General features: G+C 32.3%; 1 protein-coding gene across 1 annotated transcript in view; it reads left to right on the forward strand.

Moving 5' to 3' along the window:
* The window catches only part of LOC132758571 (phosphatidylinositol 3-kinase regulatory subunit alpha-like), a gene marked incomplete at its 5' end in the record, with an annotated part of 74,757 nt that overhangs the window by 48,216 nt on the left and 5,454 nt on the right, over nt 1-21,087 (forward strand). Inside the window, 10 exon segments of the mRNA XM_060750247.1 lie at nt 10,522-10,576; nt 12,166-12,297; nt 13,330-13,428; nt 14,453-14,563; nt 14,782-14,859; nt 16,703-16,837; nt 18,112-18,322; nt 18,514-19,003; nt 19,289-19,530; nt 20,645-20,821. Coding sequence (XP_060606230.1) covers nt 10,522-10,576; nt 12,166-12,297; nt 13,330-13,428; nt 14,453-14,563; nt 14,782-14,859; nt 16,703-16,837; nt 18,112-18,322; nt 18,514-19,003; nt 19,289-19,530; nt 20,645-20,821 — 1,730 coding nt within the window.

Here is a 21,087-nt window from a genome sequence, read left to right on the forward strand (position 1 = left end):
CATTGAGGGATTGGTATATACATGTTTACTTTGGAACAAATGTTCAACTTTGTGAGACATTGTGTTGATCGCAAAATTCAGGTCCTTTTGCCAATGTCAGGGTCACATGCAGAAGTGCCAGGTCAGATGTTAGGTAGAAAAATGAAAAAAAACAATAGTATTGACCATTATAGTGATCACAAAAGAGATTTCAATATAAATGTCCACTATCTTCAGACTGAACATTTGGATGCGCCTATTTTATTACTATGGTCTTGTTAGTGATACAAATGAAGCCAAATAACTTACTTTATTGATACAAAAGAAGCCAAATAACTTACTTAATTGTTACAAATGAAGCCAAAGAACTTACTTTTTGGTACAATTAAGCCAAAGAAATTAATTTTACCCAATCTATGTTTGCAAATATAAATTTTCGCGTTATGTCACAATTCAGCATATTCGTTAATATAATTTTCACATTTTCGATTCCCCGAATAAAAAAACTTGTATATTGGCGATTCCGGGGGTCATCAGAATTTATATAGTATATTGTTAAGTGAAATGGTGAACACAAATTATCATCGAAATCAAATATCGACTGTGTATCCTAAAAATTGAAGAAAGAAAAAAAAAAACAATATGATCTCACTGTCTACTGTAATTAACACTCAAGTTAAAATGACATTAACTGTGTTAGTAAGTTACGTCTTGTATATCACTGTTTGTTACACCTAAGACGATATTTATTTATGATTCTAAACAGTTTTCATTTACAGTTATTCTATTGATATGTAAAGACACTTAGATGCAGGATTCGTATAGTATAGTATACACATTTGACTACAATGTGCATGTATATTTATATTTCAATACACATTATGTTATTGTGTTTGATATTTTTAAAAAATCTATTTATTTATTTTCAATGCTTAATGACAACAGTATTATAATTATTGTGTTTTAACTAATACCCATAAAATTTGAATATTCGGACATGTAGATAGCACCAACAACTTCCGGACAAGATAATTATTTTATGAAGACATTTTTCCACCAATTAATTTGCAAAATCCGCCGGTCGTATTTGCTGATCAAACTTATTTTCGCGCTTCGTTGCCATCTGCAAATATAAACTGGTAGCAAATTTTCGTTTGGTTACGGTGCTTTCAATACAAATGAAAGCCAAAGAAATTTACTTTTTGGTATGAATGAATCAAGGGAATAAATACTTTTTGATGGAATTTATTTTTTGGTATAAGCAAAGCCAATGGCTTCGGTCAATGTAGCTGTATGTATACTTTTTTGGCAATTTGTTGTGCTGAATGCTTAGCTGTAAGAGCCAGAGTAATTAGGTCACTTATAAGGGCAAAATTATTACTAGTACCACCTACATTGTGGAATTCAAGTAACTAAGTCATCAATGAAGTCAATGAATTCGCTTCTTAAATTTGTTTGTTAATAATAAAAGATGGAAGCCAAGAAACTCAATTCATAAAAGATTCTTCTGAACTTCTGACCTCCTCAAGCTTAACTTCTCTGCTTTACCTTCTTTTTACTGGCAACCATATACAATTATTCATAGTTATGATGTGAAATATTGCATATTTTATTACAGTGTCTGTGTATTGTGTTTAATTGCCCATTAGTTTCTTAGAAATTAATAATAGTGTTTTGTGTTAGCAAAAAGAGATCAATTCACTGTTTTGGTCATTTGGTATAGAAAGCTGTTAGGTTTGAAACAAATAGAGATAATCCGGAACTTGGCAAATTTCAGTCTTTCCCATCCAACCCTGGGATTCAAACTTTTATACAGTTACATCTTGGTAAATATATCAATAATAAGCCCTACTCATTGATCACTCTATTGAGACCTATAGTGGCCATCATGTAGCTATAATGGTAAAAATCTGTATGTAACCCTGGGATTAGATGGGGGGAAACCATTTGTGGGTTCCTGAATAACATTTGTTATTTTCCATGATATATGTCATTTTAATCCTATTTTTTACTTGTCCTCAAATTAAATTTGGGAGAATCTTCTTTCCTTAAAATATATATGACATACAAATATAAGGATTACAAAATATTTGTAGTTATTTTATGCATGAAAAATCAAGCTATTGTCAGATCATAAATGGATAGAAATTTGACCCAGTTTTGGTTAAACCACAAAAACCAGCAAAATTTTTCATCAGATAAAAAGTGGACTGGAGATTGGTTATCAGCAGTTTATAGTCTGAGGTCAGAGGGGGGTTCTCCTATTATAACATTCCTGTGCTAAAATTTTATTTCAGGAAGAAAATGATGAAAAGATGGTTTAAGTTTGAATGAATTATGAAAGTTCAGCATTACTAAAAATTATGGTGTATCTTTTAGACCATTGCCTCATATAATTAGTCATATCAAAATCTTGGAACAACAGTTCTATGATTGTAAAATGTGAAATTCATAAAAGGTTAAGAGATCAAAACTGTAATTTTTATAACCAGATGAAAACCAGGCCAAAGTTTGACATTTAGTCGTTTCTTAATCTTGAGTTTTTTTTACCTTTTTAAGAATTAATATGTACTTCAAGTTCTTCAACACATAAAAAGCAAGCTTTAAATAAAGTATGTTTTATCATTAAATTTATAATTAATCTGAGCTACATTTGAAGCCACCCAAGGCATTACTTTTAAGTGTTTTAGATAAATAATTTGTTTTCATGCCAACGGGAATTGCACAAACAGGCAGAAAAGTCATTATAATTTATTTCTGGCCTAGAGCAGTTAATGTTAATTATAGAATATGTTATCTTAAGCCAAGATGTATAGGGCCAGTTTAATAGCCGCATTTATTCAGTCATATTACATAATGCGATGTATATACAGGGAAACTAGGTCACCCTTTATGTACAGTTATGATTTACGTTGATGCGATTAAAAAAAAAAGTTACAGCAAAGAGCCTCGAACAATAGATAAAAGCAAAGTAACATTACAAAGTCCTAACTTGCGTCCATAAATCGTAAAGGTCGTAAGTTTGTATCCTGCCAAGGTAATTAAAAAAATGAACGTGTCGTCTGCATCAAGATGACGAAACGTCAAATAAGTTACCGTTGTGTAGCAGATTCTTAATTTATCTTCTTGTTTCATTATTTGGGTCATTGAAGATTTCATCTAAAATAAAAACTATATTTGTACATGGTCAATAACTCATTTTTACCAGATCAGAAATATAAAAAAAACGACTAAATCTTAACCCTCACCTTACCCTTTGAATTTAAAGTATTCATAGCCTATGATATCAGTATAGAGCCAGGCCAGTCTGCACATAAGAATGAACAACAAATGGCAAAGAAACATTGGATATTAGCCATTAAAGGAACTTCACATTGGTCAAAAATACTAAAAATGTAAAATTTGAAATTCTTACACAGATCAACTGGGTATTTAAAAAAAAAGACAAATATGCAACAGATAAATATGAAATATACTCAGAAATAAATAAAAAATCATTATATTTTTGTGCTATTCTTAGCATGATTTGCAATGCTTTCAATTTTGGGACATTTTTCACAATCTGAAAAAAACAGAGTGAGCAAATGGAGACAAGTTATAGGCCCAGACCTACATCAAATAGAACCTTAATCTTCGGGAACAACCTGCTGGAAACAAATGGGATCAACCTGTGTCACCAGTATAAAATCACTGAGGCCAGTCTGCATGTCCTTCCAGCCAGACCTATCTCTGTACTGTTGGGTACTTCAGATTTTGTATGAATAGACTATTTCAAATTCAAAGCAGGACAACTGACTGTCCTAATTAAATGCAGGACAACTCAGTCCTAATTCCATGCAGGACAACTCCATCCTAATTCAGTGCAGAACAACTCAGTCCTAATTCAATGCAGGACAACTCAGTCCTAATTCAAAGCAGGACAACTCTGTCCTGACAACTCCATCCTAATTCAGTGCAGGGCAATTCTGTCCTAATTCAGTGCAGGACAACTCAGTCCTAATTCAATGCAGGACAACTCAGTCCTAATTCCAAGCAGGACAACTCCATCCTAATTCAATGCAGGACAACTCAGTCCTAATTCAATGCCAGACAACTTTGTCCTAATTCAATGCAAGACAACTCAGTCCTAATTCATAGCAGGACATGTCAATTACACATTTTCAGTAGATTGAAGGTTAATATATCATAGATTAACGCGTCGGACTAGTAATCTAAGGATTGCTGACCGGGTGGGTTCAAAGCCTGTCAGGGGCAAGCTGTTGTTTCCTTGAGCAAGAAACTTTACATTCATTGCTTAGTACTGGTTGGTTCCAGGAACGGATTCAAGAGTGTTTCAATAAGCTTATAGCTTCCAACACAATCAAACTAAAATAAATTTGTATAAACTAATCTGTCATAGATAATATTGTACATTTAACTTTTTAAGATAGAACTTTTTTTTATAAAATCAAAGGTATAACACCACTTTTGCCACTCACTGTTTTAGAAGACACCAAGGCATTTAAAGGTTTACTCCCAATTTATACTAGTCCATGGATTCTTTAATTCATTCAAGAATTGATTTTAAATGGTTCTTCCTTAAATGCTAAAGAGCTTTAGGTAATAAAAAGAAAATGTTACAGGTGAAGATCTATATATTGTTTATTAGTCTAAAGAAAAAAATGTCAAAGGTAGTTCACAAAGGTTTCATTTTACTGCGAAGGATTGAGAATGATTAACAGTTGTTTATATAACACTTTTTTTCTCTCTTTTTTTTTTTTTAGAAATTTCCATACAATATTGATGTACATTTACCCTGTTGAATTTAAATTTTACCCTATTGGTTTTACTTTGAATTTGGAACTAAGTATCAAATTGATTTCAAAATATTTTATAATTTTTGGAACAGTCCATTTGATGTGTAAGAGATTTCAGTATCAGGGTGCAAAAATAGAGCTATGTACATCTACTAAAAATATCATGTAGGCAAGCCTTGTCAGATTGCATGGACATGCAGGCTGGTTCCAGCATGTACCAGCCAGCCAGCAGTTTGTGTCTGGTGAGATACTGTGCGGCCTCATATATTTTAACTGGTATATAATTATCGCTCAACTGTAAGTTGTTCAGAAAAAAAATTACATGTAAGCTTCGCAATGTGTGTCAAGTATGCTATTAAATCAATATGGTCAAGCCTGGAAATCATTTGGTTACCATGGTAATTATTTGCTTTGTTACTACATATGTGTTATTAAATTAATAATACTGTATCATATTTCAGATACAGAAATAATTCCATTGAAAAACATAAACATTAAAGCTAGTTAAAACAAGAATAATTACAAGGCATTATGATATATAAGACAGTATGTTTTTCCAAGATTCAAATTAGCATGGTGTAAGTGTTGAAATATTTAACATTTATATCATACTGTTGATAATTACATGTATAAGATTTAAGTATTATGCTGATAATGTCATTTAATTAAAACTTGATAACAGTATACATGTACATGTATACATTTTAAATGAAAATGAAATTAAATCACTCAAAAAAAACTTCCATTTGAGCCGCGCCATGACAAAACCAACATAATGCGTTTGCGACCAGCATTGATCCAGACCAGCAGCAGCGCATCTGCACAGTCTGATCAGGATCCATGCTGTTCGCTATCAGTTTCTCTACTTGTAATAAGGTTGGTAAGCAAACAGCATAGATCCTGATCAGACCGCGCGGATGTGCAGGCTGGTCTGGATCCATGCTGGTCGCAAACCCACTATGTTGGTTTTGTCATGGCGCAGCTCATTTAGTTTGCATGACCATTGCAGACCCATTGTAGAATTTAAGCTCATCTGAGCACTTTGTGCTCAAAAGTGAGTTTTTGTTGTTTTCGTTTTATTCACAACTTCTTAAAATCTCCGAAATTTGAAAAAACTTCACTGAAATAATCCTTATAATAATAGGCCTTATACAAAAGTTACATAAATGGATACAGTCTGATGTATAAGTAGTTCACAAGAGCTAAAAATAGACTTTAAGAAGAAATCTTTAAAAAAATCTTTCTCCTTGGAAACTAGGGCTTAGTTTATAAAGCATTGTGTGTAGCTATAAAACATTTCTTGAAAATTTTCTGTGTACTATGATACTACTATCAAAAGATATCTTAAAAATCTCCTTGGTTCTGACACGAAAGAGCTTAGACAGCTATACTTACTTTACTTTATACTCTGCATAAAATTATACATATTACTATGACCTTTCAAGCCATAGATCTCAAGTGAGTGATCTGGTGCTATCATGGCCCTCTTGTTTTATACTGAGATGTCTGCTAAACACTCTTACACTTTCCTAAAACCAGCTTATACCATTGGCCCATTGCAATGCATTTAGCTTGGTTAACTGTGAAAAACTATGGAATTTTTTTTTTCTATCTAAAAAAAAATCGGTTAATGACATTTTACTGTACATGACTTATTTTCTATAAAAAGCTTTGAAACACTTGTAACAGATTGTTGCTGTGATGTATAGTGACATCAGATTTTGTAATATCAACATTAATGGTGTATTTAACTTGTGAAACGCACCACTGCCTATCTCTTATAAGTGTGTATTCAACCTGAAAAATGATATAAACATGGAGAAAAAAAGCCAGTTAGAATTAAGCTGACTTTTTTTATAAAAAAGTGACTTGATTTTAAAATTGCTATAATTTTAGAAATACTTTTTACTATATAAATTTTAGAAATGCTTTTTACTTTAATTAAGGCCAAATCAAATCATAGCGAAAGTTTTAATTTTGCTGTTGTAGAAACTTACACAAATTGTTTTTATAAATGAAATTATGACAGAATTTCTTTTTTTAATATAAAGACCAAAAAATCGAAAAATAACAAAATTTATTCCACTGTAACATCTGTATTTCTACCAAAGTAAACGTTAAAGAAAAAAAAAGAATTAAAACATTTGACGGAGAAAAGGGAAAGATAATGTAATAAGACAGTGTATTATTTTACTTTGTAAACTGTTTATTACAAAGTGATTTTAATATTGGCGGAAACGTCTTGGTATTTGGCATACAACTTCCGCTAAATAATTAATTGCCATTGAAAGTGTGCATTTCCTGTGTCTTGAGTTACTTCAACGAAATTGCCAAAGAACGGCATCTCGTTTTGGAGCGAAGTTTTGCATTTTATGGATCGGTAAAAAGAATTTTCCATTCACTCGACTTAAAATGAAGAGTTTCTTGTTTGATGTTTTTTCAATGAGTGCCAATAAGATCATACCTTGGTCTACCACAATGCAAGTTCCAAAGTAGTTTAGATGGCCGAGCTATTTATTCTTTGTGTGAGAAAAGCCAAACTGGTTTAACAGAGTGTTAGTATTAAGTCATATTGAATGGTGTAATGGAGTGTTAAGAACTTCTCTGTATGAGTCATTAAGGTGTTAACATAATTCATTGGTAAGGAAACCACATCATATTTTTTTAATTCAAAAGTTCAAGACATTACCATCAAGGGGATCAGACTGTAAGCCTAGGATTTTACCAGTTCAACTTTATTTAATCAGCTGATATTTTAGCAGGTCAACTTGTGGTAACACTGTGGGACCACATGAATCCAGGGGTCACAAGTCTGAGCTCTTAAATTGGCTGTCCTGCTTAGTTATGATTAGCAAGTGTAATTGCTTGCATGAATGACAGAATTGCTGGGATGGAGAATAACAAAATCTTTGTAAACCCAGAAATATCCTCAAAATTTTTAGAACAATCATTATCTTTTTATTTTATTATATACAATAATAGCCTGTTATGCCTACCATAAATACATGAGACTGTTATAGGTTTGTCTGATAGGGAATTCACCAGTGACAACTGTAATTAACATGTCTGGCATGTGGATCCTTTTTTAGTGTTTTACTTATCTAATGACCCATTTCTATGACAGAACAGGTTTATGCCACATCAGATGAAAAAACAAAATGTTAAAAAGCGGCTTATAGAGTTTTGGAAGCCAGAACTTGTCTGACTTGCTATTTTTAGCTCGACTATTCGAAGAATATGAGAGCTATTGTAGTCGCCCCGGCGTCGGCGTCAGTGTCCGCGTCGGCATTGGTTAAAGTTTTTTGTAAAGTCAAATATCTCAATTATTACTTGAGATATTCAATTGAAACTTACAATACTTATTTATAGTAACAAGGTACATCAGATTGACAAGTTGGATAACTCTGCCTACAATATTGACAGAATTATGCCCCTTTTTAACTTAGAAATTTTGGTTAAAGTTTTTTGTAAAGTCAAATATCTCAATTATTGCTTGAGATATTCAATTGAAACTTACAATACTTATTTATAGTAACAAGGTTCATCAGATAGACAAGTTGGATAACTCTGCCTACAATATTGACAGAATTATGCCCCTTTTTAACTTAGAAATTTTGGTTAAAGTTTTTTGTAAAGTCAAATATCTCAATTATTGCTTGAGATATTCAATTGAAACTTACAATACTTATTTATAGTAACAAGGTACATCAGATTGACAAGTTGGATAACTCTGCCTACAATATTGACAGAATTATGCCCCTTTGTAACTCAAAAGTTTTGGTTAAAGTTTTTTTGTAAAGTGAAATATCTCAATTATTGCTTGAGATATTCAATTGAAATTTAAAATACTTTTTTATAGTAACAATGCACATCAGTTTGCAAAATTGCATAACTCTGCCTGCAATATTTGCAGAATTATTTGCCCCTTTGAAACTTAGAAATTTTGGTTAAAGGTCTTCAAAGATATTTACTTGAAACTTTACACATGCACTTAGGGTCATAATTGGAGGGTCATAATTGTATGTACGCTCCCTTAGTCACTGACCAAGTTCCATAACTCTGTCTTGCATTAAGGCTGATTCATATCCCCTTTTCTACTTAGTCTCTTGGTTAATGTTAACATGCAAGTTTTACATATCTCAATAACTATTAAAGATATTAATTTAAAACTTCATGTAAGCATTTAGGGTCACTGACAAAGATCCATAATTCTATCTTGCATTTAGGCTGATTTTTCTCCCCTTTTTCAACTTAGAAATTCATGGTAAAGTTTTGCTTGTAAGCTGTTATCTCAATAACTACTGAAGGGTTTGTGCCTTTTTTGGGACAATTTATGCATTCATAATAATAAAGCAGTGATTTACTTGATAAAACATCTTAATAACAAGCCTTTGTACCTTTTCTGTCAAATTTATGTATTCATAGGTAATTAGTATTATTATACTCAATAAAACACCCTTGTGACATTACCTTCCAAATAGTCAAGCCAATACTGTATAATTAGACTCTCTCTAAGGCCTATAACATGAATTTATAACAAAAAATTAGCCCTTTTGTGAACTTAAAAAATTAAACAATATAAAGGCTCTTTTACTATCAAGCACTTAGAATAGTCGAGCGTGCTGTCCTACAGACAGCTCTTGTTTCTTCTTGCTCTAGGTACAAATTCATAAAGAAAAATTCCAGATACTGAAGTACTTTGATATAAATTGTTTTTAGATGGAATGCCAATTATGTTTCTAAAGTCACATATACCGCCATCCATGATTTTTGAATTCCTTTTAACTTTAAAATCCAATTTTCATAATTATCCAAAACATAAAATATTACTTTTACAATTTTTAAAGAGATTTTCTTTTATTAGTAGTTTAATTAGAGATTAATTATAAGTAATTTCTCAATACTTTTTTTTGTCAGGAATGAACAACAAACATTTTTGTACGAATGCCCGGAACATTATAAAAATTAATTGCCAATCTTACTGTGTTGAAATACTTACCGCACTTCCCAACTGTTTGTCTCGTGAAATATCAAACCGCACGTATCTGCAATACACAATCTTTCAAATATTGAAACACACTTTAAATTTGCACAGGTAGGATTAATTATCTACGTTGAAACGGGCTATAATCTGTCAAATCTCTTTGGAGCCTCACGTCAAGTTGTCGGACCGTTTCTAGGTCAAATGTTCATTACCTGGTGTATATGCTAGTGGGTTAAACTACTTGGGAACTTGCCAATAATTCTCTCTCTCTCTCTACATGTAATCGCTTCACTGCCTCTACACATCGGTATAGCGGTCAGAAGAGATTTTACCACCACAGTATAAAGACGTATAGCGGCGTGCGGCGTTTTTGAAGTGAAACACGTTGCCGGCGTTGAAAATCTTATTAAATATTTACTTAAATGTGGTGGAAATTTGTCGAAAAATAATATAAACTAAACAGATGACTGTCGGATTTTAATGAATTTATAAATCTTGCGAGTAAAATAGGATAAACTTGTGCACGGATTTCTCTGGAATTCAAGAATTTTTAGATCTTTGGAATTTTACACGGGCAATTGAATGACATCAATAGAGTCTAACAATAAAGACTGTAATTTATGTTACTTCAGTAGATCTGAATTTAGTTCAGATCTAGCGATATGTCAAAATATGCTTTGCGAGAAGTCTGAATGTTCTTGTTGTGTGGATTTATACACTGGATATTCCCAATCTGCAGCGTTTTCTTTTTATCCTGAACAGGCACCATACAACTCCACACTCCCACCCCCAGGACAGTTTATGTCAGACATGGAAGGTAAGAATTTTAGTGAATATTAATAAAAAAGTTCGCATGTGATACCAAAAAATCACTGGCATAATAAGATCCAAAAATAGCAATTTTATGTCTGTACTTTTATAATATACTCCGCTTTTTATGTATAAATCTTACTTAATAAAAATTAAAGCTTTGAAAAAAATTTTCTGAAGCGTGACTTATTGTTCGATGGTTTATAGTCATTGTGAATTATTCACAAATGAAACTGGTGATTATTCAAGAGACCTTGTGAGTTTAATAAAATAATTTTAAGTAAAACTATATAGCTAAGAAATGAATTGCACGAGATTGTTTGAATTTGAAGAATCGCATTAATTGTTGGTTTATTTTAAATATTATTTTCCATTTGTGTAGACAACTTATTGTGTATACTGTATTTAATCGTTTTGATTCAGCAAAAGCAATTTAACTGTTACAAATGGGTTGTTGAAACAGAACTATTTTAACTTATTTTTATGTTACAAAGCTATACATGTGTAATTTCGCACTGGGGCTCCGTAAAGGATTTTAAAATTCATTCCTGTTGTAAAACAGACATGCATACATGTGCAACAGTTTCTACTTAATGCCTTTGTGTTGTAATGTGTTTTAAATGTTGTTGTTTTTAAAGCAGGAGCTTTTTGTGAATACTGAAATAGGTATTTTGACATGCCTGGAGCCCGCATAATTTTCAGTATTAAAAGTGTCTTAGTTTATGACAAAAATATAGAGTAATTTATGCCAAGTTTAACACTATAAATATGATTTTGATAGGGTTAAAACAATTCGGCAATTTACGTTTGTTATATGGCATGCATTAATGTAAACAGAGAAGAAAATAATGCTAATCTAAATAAATTACTAATAATATACAGGTCCAGTTAAGAACTATATGCCATCTACTATTATAGGCAGAGAAAGGAAAAAAAATCGTATTTGAAGACATAAAAGTAAACAAAAATTTAGTTAAATGTAACGCTGAAATATTTAGAGTATTAATTCCATTTTTAAACGATTTACCATCAGAACAAAATAGGGTTCCCCTTTCATTCCAATCCATATGTAGCATAGATTTTCATACTAGTTTTTTTGGGGTTTTTTTATAGCGAAATGTATTTTGGGTGTCACAAAAGTAAAGGGTGTAAAGGAAATAGGGTTACTCTCTGTCATTAAGTTGAATGTACATTTTTCACCATTTCAATATTTTTTATTAGTTTTACCACTCGGGTCATAACATATTATGGCGTGGTAAATTTCCTTTGTTTCTCTGTAAGTGTTTTTAGTCAACATATTTTTTGGTAAATGCAAAAAATGAAATAGATATACAGTTTGTTTTGAAATTTGAAACGAGCGATTAAAATAGCATTTGAAGTTTTGTATTATTGATCACATCATTTGGTCAAATTTCTGTTACATAAAACCCAGAATGCAAAGTGAATATTATGCAAAATGTTGGTAAACAATTTAATTTCCATAGATTAACAATGCTTTTCACTATTTTAAGAATGTTGAGAAAGTGGTAAATGAATAGTTTTTAATAATGTTTTGATGTCGTTAATAAAACCATCATGTATTTTTCATATTTACAGCAGCAAGTAGCTGCGGTGGTGCGGCTTCAGAGAATCACAGATTTGCAGAGTATAACTTCTCATCTCTCCAGAGATGCCATCTGTGTGACAAATTTCTTTATGGGTTGATGAGACAAGGTGTGCAATGCCGAGGTAAGGATCATATATAAATGTTAAAATTATCAACATGAAATAGTTGCTTGTATTATATACACTATGGTCACAAACTTCCCCAAAACCTCCTTATTGTAGGGAAAAAAAATTTCCATCAAAATTTTTAGGTTTTGCATTACTTGTTCATATTTTTAATGATAGATATCTCGGTTTCTATCTTGGTTACATAATTATTTAAATCAAATGTTTCACATTGTTGGCCACATCGTTTGATGACTTGTTGGAAAATAGATCTGTAAAGGATAGAAAATAATTGATATATGAAAATTCAGGAGCGTTTCTAAGCTGTTAATTACCTGCCACTGTCAACTTTTTTTTTTCTGTGAAAGTCTTCATCACATTTTTTTAATCATGACTATGTCCCGATTTAGCTAAAAATGATCCGTGCCAGTTGACATGATATTACATAAATATTCTAATATATGGCTTCGTTAATTCTCCTGAAGCCAGAGATCTCACATTTAAGTCTCTTTGCTGGAAAGTGTTTAAGGTTTAGTTTCATCAATTGAGCTGCGTCACGACAAAACCAACATAATGGGTTTGCGACCAGCATGGATCCAGACCAGCCTGCGCAGTCTGATCAGGATCCATGCTGTTCGCTAACAAACCCTAAAACAAGAAGAGAAACTGATATAGCGAACAGCATGGATCCTAATCAGACTGCGCAGATGCGCAGACTGGTCTGGATCCATGCTGGTCGCAAGCCCATTATGTTGGTTTTGTCGTGACGCGGCTCAATTTTTTTTTTTATAGAGTAGTTTTCAAAATGTATGCATTTAAAGTATATGACACTTGTGATAGATGAAAGTAGTAACTTTTATAGGCCAATATAACAAATGACTCAAGTTTGTTACTTCCTTAACTAAAGTACGATTAAAACTTACATAATTTCCTACAGTTCATAATAGTGATTTGATATTTTAGTTGATATTTTTTTGATATTTATGTACGATTTAATAATTTCCTGGATGTTAACAGGTTTGTATATGGTGTTTTAATTTCTGTTTTAAGAATGTGGAATCTGCAGTCACCGTTACTGCTCTTCAACGAAAGGGTCCGAATGCAGTACACCAAAATTAGAACGTCACCGAAGACCCAGTTTTACGCAAAGTAAGTCACAGATTATTGCCGAGTTTCAAGATCTTGCCTGATTTTTTAAACACCTAAGTCAGGCAGATATACAGAATAGTAAAGACTGTAACCTTTAGAATTATATATATTACCTGTTAAAATTGAAATTTGAAAGAATTTTAGTCAAAGCATATTATAAAGAAATTTGGGTGACATTTTGTCGAACGGCTGGTTTAATTAACATGAACTTATCACAGATCTGCTTGAAAACCTTTGACATTTGATAGACTTCCATTGTATTGACTCTGACTAATGTAAAACTAAGTCCATACCCCCTCAAAGCGCAAAGAAATAAAAAAAGTTCACAGGTCAGATATAGTAAAGGTAAAATACCATTCTCAATTCAATCCCAGTGCAAGTCAATTGTTTTAGTGCAATTTTGTGGAACTTCTCAGTTTTTCAATTAACTTTTCTATGCAAAAACTGTGCATGTTTAACTGCATTTTGTTCTTTTTATTCTGAACTCTTAATTTGTGCAGGTCAATACTTAATTACTTGTCTGTAACCTGAACCTTCCTTTCTTTTGAACAGTCAGTCATTATTTTTCAAAGAATATTGACACTGCTATTTTGTAAAAGCATTTAAGAAGTCTGGTTAATAAATTTTGACTGTGCTCCAACACATTATGATAATGACTGTAGATTGCTTGAAACCTGTTCTATTTGTGTAACACAGCTCGTCTTTGTTATATGTGGGTCATGTATTTCAGATACAGGTTACTGGGTCACCAGACATTTTGTAAGCAAAGGGGGACTACTCTCACAGCTTAATTTACACTTGCTGACTGCAAGAGTTACCTTACTTCATATTGAATTTATGTTGGCTGTTTTGGGTCTTACAAAGGGAAAGAGAAGCCTGATTTATGACACATTGATTTGTTGCATAACCTAGACAAGATGATCAGTGCTGTTGTTTCATTGTGTGAACTGAACTAAAATGAGTCTACTGAAAGTAATTTACAAAAACAAGTGAAGTTAATCATGGGGTTTTGTTTGATTTACAGATTCTGTTTTTGGAGCAGACCTGACAGATGAGATGAGTAGATCTCATGGTGAGGCCCCAATAGTGGTTATGAAATGTGTTGAAGAAATTGAGAAAGCTTGCAGCGATCATGGTAAGTGAATTAAATCTGCCTAAATTAACAAGTTATTTTCTGCCTTGATTTAAATGGACATGTTACAAAACAAGGACAAAATAATGATCGTAATTTTGTATGTGCAGTTAGGATTTAAGAAAATCCCTATGTTTTTATGGAGTTTTTACTAAAATTGTGGTTTTAAGAATTTAATGGTGAAAAATCAACTATTATGAAATTGATATTCTATATTTCAGAATCTGAAGCCCTTAGTGTTTACAGAATTTCAGCAAAGACTGAAGAAATAAATGAAATTAAGGCAGCATTCAACAAAGGTAAAGTTCTATTTACTACTTATAACTTTATCCAAACTGAATGTCTTAAATAGACTTGTCCATCCAAACCATTGATCATTTTTAGGGAAAATTTTAAAATTTGGTTCAACTGGACTGTATAGCTTACATTGGAGAGCATGTTGCATGGGTAAAACCTATTGATTATGGCAGGGTAGGGTATTAGAAAGGGCATACATGTATGATATATAAAAGGATCACATTACTTTGATATAGTTGTATGTAAATTATTACGAAACTTGTAACTGAATCTGAATGCCAAATCTTCTTATTGATCTCGTAATTTATACTGACTAAAACATACATGTCAATAACTCCTGCCTGTACGTAGAAGCTATTTATAGAAAAGACATATATAACTATATTAAAATGTTTATTCATAAATGAAGCCCAGCCTTAATGCATAAAGGTTTATGAATTCAATTTTCATAAAATTAATATATATTAAAAAAATTTGTATTAACTGAATAACTTACAATCGGTTAAGGGACTGTTGGTAAGACTGGGAACCAATGGATCCAGGAAAATAGTGTGTCTGTATTATAAAGATCAGGTCGTGCTGTTCCTTGGTGTGATTACTCCGAACTCTCTGGCTTTTAAATATGTTAGGATGACTTGAAATAAGTTTTGTACAATGTTTTGACCTGTTATAACAATACACAATTTAAATAATTCATTTCATGACAAAAACATCCGGCCTAATTCTGGCAAAAAATCTCCCAATTCATAATGAATATTCATTAAGGAATAAAAATTCATGATTGATCATCTGTATTTAATACCATATTGAATAAAATGTATTCCTCATTTAAACTTTATAAACATTACAGTTATACTGGCTACAGTAATTTCAGAACGAAAATTCCATGCCAAAGATTTAAAACCTGAACAAAAACAGAAATGTGCAATCAGTTTAGAATGGCTTGGGGTTTTTGTTTTTTTGCAGTCTGACTAAACTTTAACAGATTGTTTTTCTTTCTTCTGACATTTAAATACCTAAAACTAGAAAATAGACGGTTCCAATCCAAAGCAGGGGAAGTTCTGTAACTAAATATTCAGAGGGGTAAACAGTTTATACAAGAAATGAAATGCTGCATGCGTAGAAAGAATGTCGATATGGAGGGAGTTTTTGAGTGCAGCGAAGATTGTAATAATATGTATGGAATCACTGCTTGCTTGCTGGCACTCCCGTCCCACGTGCATTACACAGTTTTCTTCTCCTACATTTCTAAGTATTAGAATCAGTGTCTGAAACTTAATAACCCCCCAGTCTATTTACTTATCTAAATAATCTTGAAGTTTCTCTGATTCTACAAAAAAACAAAATGCGTGTTACAGTCTCTGTACATAGTAAGTGGTCTGATATGTTTATAAATTCTGTTTAAAAGTAACTTAGCAAAGAACATTTGTTTTGAAACAGTTTGGGAAGATTAAAAAAATATGAAGAAAAAAGTAACAGATTTAAAACAGAGGCTTTTGTCATAAGAATTTTGATGTAATTTATGAAGGATTATAGGATTTTCTTTTATGATTTTCAAATTTTATTTAGTTTCGCTGGTGGTGGGGGGTAAGGGAGGGAATTGTCAGAGAAATAAATGATTTTATTTTGAGATGAGGAAAAAAGAAATTGGCAAGAAATAATCAGATTTATATGACACTCGGAATGCTGATCCATTATTTTTTGCATGTTTGAAGAAGCAACAGTAGCAACATATTTAATACAAAAGTCAGTACCCATATTTTTATTTTTGCCTTAACTCATAATACATAAAAATAGATTATGACCAAAGAAGTTATTAACATATAATTTGTATTTTCATTTCAGTGAGTGATGTCAGCCAGTTGAATTTGGATAATTTCAATGTGCACTGCGTAGCTGGTGTTCTGAAGAAATACTTGCGGGAGTTACCAAACCCAGTCATACCAGTTGAAATGTACAGCTACTTTATAGATGCTGCCAGTAAGTTGATGCTTGTATTTTCATTTTGAGCCCCGTGCAAACCTCGAGTTAAAATCTTTCGCCACTAGTATAGAGCCAGGCCAGTCCGACCACAGTATATTCTATAGGTTTTCAATATCAGTATTTTACAACAATATGGCTTATAAATAGCAGGATTTTGATGGTGAAAACCGTTAAACTTTCATTGTACAGTTCCATGACTGATTTTGAAATTCGATACTTCATGTGAAAATAAATGGCATGTTATTAAGTTGTTATAATGGGTAACAAATCAATATTGTGATCATGCCTGATATCTTTGGCTATATTTCATGGGGAGTGGACATAAAATATAACAAGAGGGAGGAAAAAAGAAAAACAAGAAATCTTACGTACATTTCAGAATAAGTTAACGCATTTATGACTCAAAGAGACAGGGAAAAAAAACAGGAGTGTCAATAGCAAGCATATTAGGACTATTTGGGTTGATATATTTGTTGGCTATATTTTTTGCATGCATTGTGTTGCGATTTGCAAGTCAAAAACGCAAAACCACAAACTGTATTAAAAATTACCAATTAGCGTGTAAAATTTATTCTTCTTCCGTGTGACTTCACTTTACTTCATAATTGTGGTGCCCTACTTTTTTCTGTTGTGGTTTACCAAGGAAGAAACAATTTAGAATATCTGATCCCAACCTCAATTGCATGATGGAAAATTCCATGTGCCAAGTCTTTTGAACTTCATTATATATTTGTATTTAACCGAATTTGATATGTAATTGATATTTTAACACTTTTTCTTTGAAATTTTAATTTTTATATTGAAAAATTCAGACTTATACTGACTATAATATTGTAGAAGGGAAAAGAATTCGGTCATTTCTTTTCTCCCCGTTCTGATGAAATTGTTGATATTTGCGTTTGTTTATTCATTGTGACATTTATGTCATTCTGTGATAAGCATGTTGTCGGTCAGAAATCTCAGTCTGCTCTTGTCAGGCTTCCAAAATATCCTTTGTTGTTTTTGACATTCTGATGGCAAAAAGTTATTTATTCATCTTTGTCTGGGAATAAAGTAAACAGAAAGGATATAACTTACTAAATGAGTATGACATGCATGTGGGAAAATGCATTTTCAGGCTTCCTTTACCTAAAGAAATTACGTCCCCTATGAAACTAAGAAGGTTTTGTTACGTTGTATTTACAGTACTTAAATGTTAGTGCCCGCAAAATTGTTGTAGATATTACAGATATACGTACATATGGATGTATATATATGGTTTTTCTTTGCAGGAAATATAACAGAGAATGCAGAATTGGTGAAACGCTTGTTGGAATTAGTCGAGCAAATGCCTTCTGCCCACAAGTCAACTCTGCGCTATCTCATGGGTCACTTTATACGATTGTGGCGGATACAACATGATTCTGGAATGGAAGATGGCCTTGATAAACTCTCACATGTTTTTTGCCACATCTTGTTGAGACCACCATGGGAAAAAATAATGTAAGATATGTTGCTTTCATTAAATAATTTTGAAACAGAGACAAAATTAAATTGGGTAGTATTTTAAGGATAAGTATTAACTTTTGCAGCAGATTGAAGTTTATAAAAAGAACCTCCACTCATTTCTGTTAGTCATAATGCATTATGTGTATGTAATATCATTGAAAGAATTTTTTTTTGTTCTTTTGCAGTGAAATTGTTGAAAACACCAAATTACACATAGACATTTTTGAGGAGTTATTACGAAATGGGAGTTGGGGTGAATCCACCCCTCCTTCCCCACCCCCAATACCACCTCGCCCTAAGATCCCGGAGGATTTACATCCCTCTTCGATAAAGCATAACACGATGTCTCCACAAGATCAGCTTAAAGAAGCTGAGTGGTACTGGGGTACGATATCAAGAGAGGAAGTGAATGAACTTTTACGTGACAAGCCGGATGGCACTTTTCTGGTGCGTGATGCATCCACACCTGGGGATTACACATTAACGCTTAGAAAAGGTGGAGCTAACAAACTTATTAAAATATTTCATAGGGATGGAAAATACGGATTTGTGGAGCCTTTGACAAGTGACTCTGTAGTGGATTTAATTCAATATTACAAGCAATATTCGTTGGCAATATATAACCGGACACTAGATATAAAATTATTATACCCTGTGTGCCATAGTAGAGCAGTGGTAAGTCTTCAAAACATTTTTTTTACCTTAACATGTTGATTATTACTGAACCATTTCAGAAGCATTTAAAGTTGCTATTTAAGCAGTGTTAATTTTCTTTTTTGTTTACTTTCTGCAGGGAAATTTAACATTCAGAAATCTTTTAATTATACACTAGTTGACAAAAGATAATAGATTTTTAATGTTGTAATCGAATAGATTGATAATTTTTATGTAAATAGTCTTTCAGCAGTTTATTTACTACGAAATTCAGATTGTGAACTATTGAAATTTTGCATGTTTCAGGATAATGCCCCGTCAGATGATATACAACAAGAGAAGTTACGTCTGCGACAAATCAATAAGGATTTCCAGACTAAGGAACTGGAGTACGACTCCCTGTACGATGAACACTCGAAGACGCAGCTGGATCTGCAGCTCAAACATCAGGCGCTTGATGCTTTCAAAGAAACAATTGCCGTGTTTGAGGAGCAGATGGAGTTACATAAACGTTTCCATGGCGAGGCATCACCACATGAGATTCAAAGGTATGACCTGGGTTTTATTAAAGATTTTGTTGTTCTTTTCTAAATGTATTGGCTCGTTTTTGCGTGTTCTTATGTAAAATCAACACTGCGGTGGTAATATGTTCACAATATATTGAATGAAAAAAGTTGCGAAAATAGAAATAATCATAGCATGTAAAAATTATTAAGGATTTTTGCTTAAATGTATTTGCTCTTTTTGCGTGTTCTTACGTAAAATCAACACTGCGGTGGTAATATGTTGACAATATATTAAATGAAAAAAGTTGCGAAAATAGAAATGATCATAGGATGTAAAAGTTATTAAGGATTTTTGTTTATTTATAGTATATAAATTGTGTTGTTTCAATAAAAATGATGCATTAGGAGAAAGTGAAGAAGTTGTTTATCAGTTTTCTAAAAGTGTGAAATATACACTGCAATATTTTGTTGGATGTCACGAGATTCCTTGCACTATATATAACATTGTAATAAACAAAACTTAAGTGCCAATATTAATAAGGGAAATGCATGTAAATGAATAATAACAAAGAAGAACACAGACTAAAAAAGTGCATTAGTCGAACCTGACTGCTTTGTTTTTTTACATACCGATATATATATTTTTTGGCTGGGATTTTAACTGGTGTGTTTTTTTGCATAATATAAAAAGGGCATCAGTCCCATAAAAGTCAACAACAGTTTAAAGTAAGGTTGACATCTCACATAATTTTCTTTACCCATTACCTGTTTGAAAGCAGTTATTACCTTTTGCCACCATTATATAGCCTGGGCAGCCTGCAGCTCAAAATTGCTGCCTGTCAAACTGTACTTTTTATCATGATACCCCAATAATTAAATTACAATGTGTAGTTCCAAAAATAGAAGCTAGACATGTCCGTTTAAAAAAAAAAATTCAGCTGATATCTAAATAATGTGCAGTTTTGCTTTTTCTTGACAATGCCCAGTTCTGCTGTTTTCTTTGCTTATAATTATGAAGTTGAAAATGTGTTGAAATATACTCATGACTTAAAACAGTCAGATTTTCATGTAGGCAAAGATTTGTATCGTAATTTGTGTAGCCAACTTTATAAAGTAAAAATGACTTGACTTGAATTATTTCTTTAATATATTTCAGACTGCACGAAAATTTTGAACTATTGAAAGGACGTCTGATGAGTATTATGGAAAATAAGAGCGAGCTTGAGGTGGATATTAAACGGAAAACGCAGCATAATAGGGCGCTAATCAGTGAAATGAACAGCCTTAAACCGGAAATAAAACGACTTAGTCGACAAAGAGATCAACTGAAAAAGTAAGTTTTAACATTAATGCTTCCTAAGGAGGGTTAAAATATTGACAATGAATATTTTCTGAGAACCCTGTGTAGCTAGCTGGCCGAATATTTGTCTTTTTGCTCAATGTGCCCCCTGGTAGTAAAATGATGAATGTAAGGGTATTTTGCATCAGATCTTCACCTCTAAATTCATTGTATGTGTGGTTTGCTGGCCGAACTAAACTTGTTATATAGTAAGATGGATATAGGAGGAAAATAAGAGTGCATTGAAAATGAATAAATAA

Source organism: Ruditapes philippinarum, unplaced genomic scaffold, assembly GCF_026571515.1.
Source record: "Ruditapes philippinarum isolate M1 unplaced genomic scaffold, ASM2657151v2 ctg336_1_1_1_1, whole genome shotgun sequence".
Lineage (NCBI taxonomy): Eukaryota > Metazoa > Mollusca > Bivalvia > Venerida > Veneridae > Ruditapes > Ruditapes philippinarum.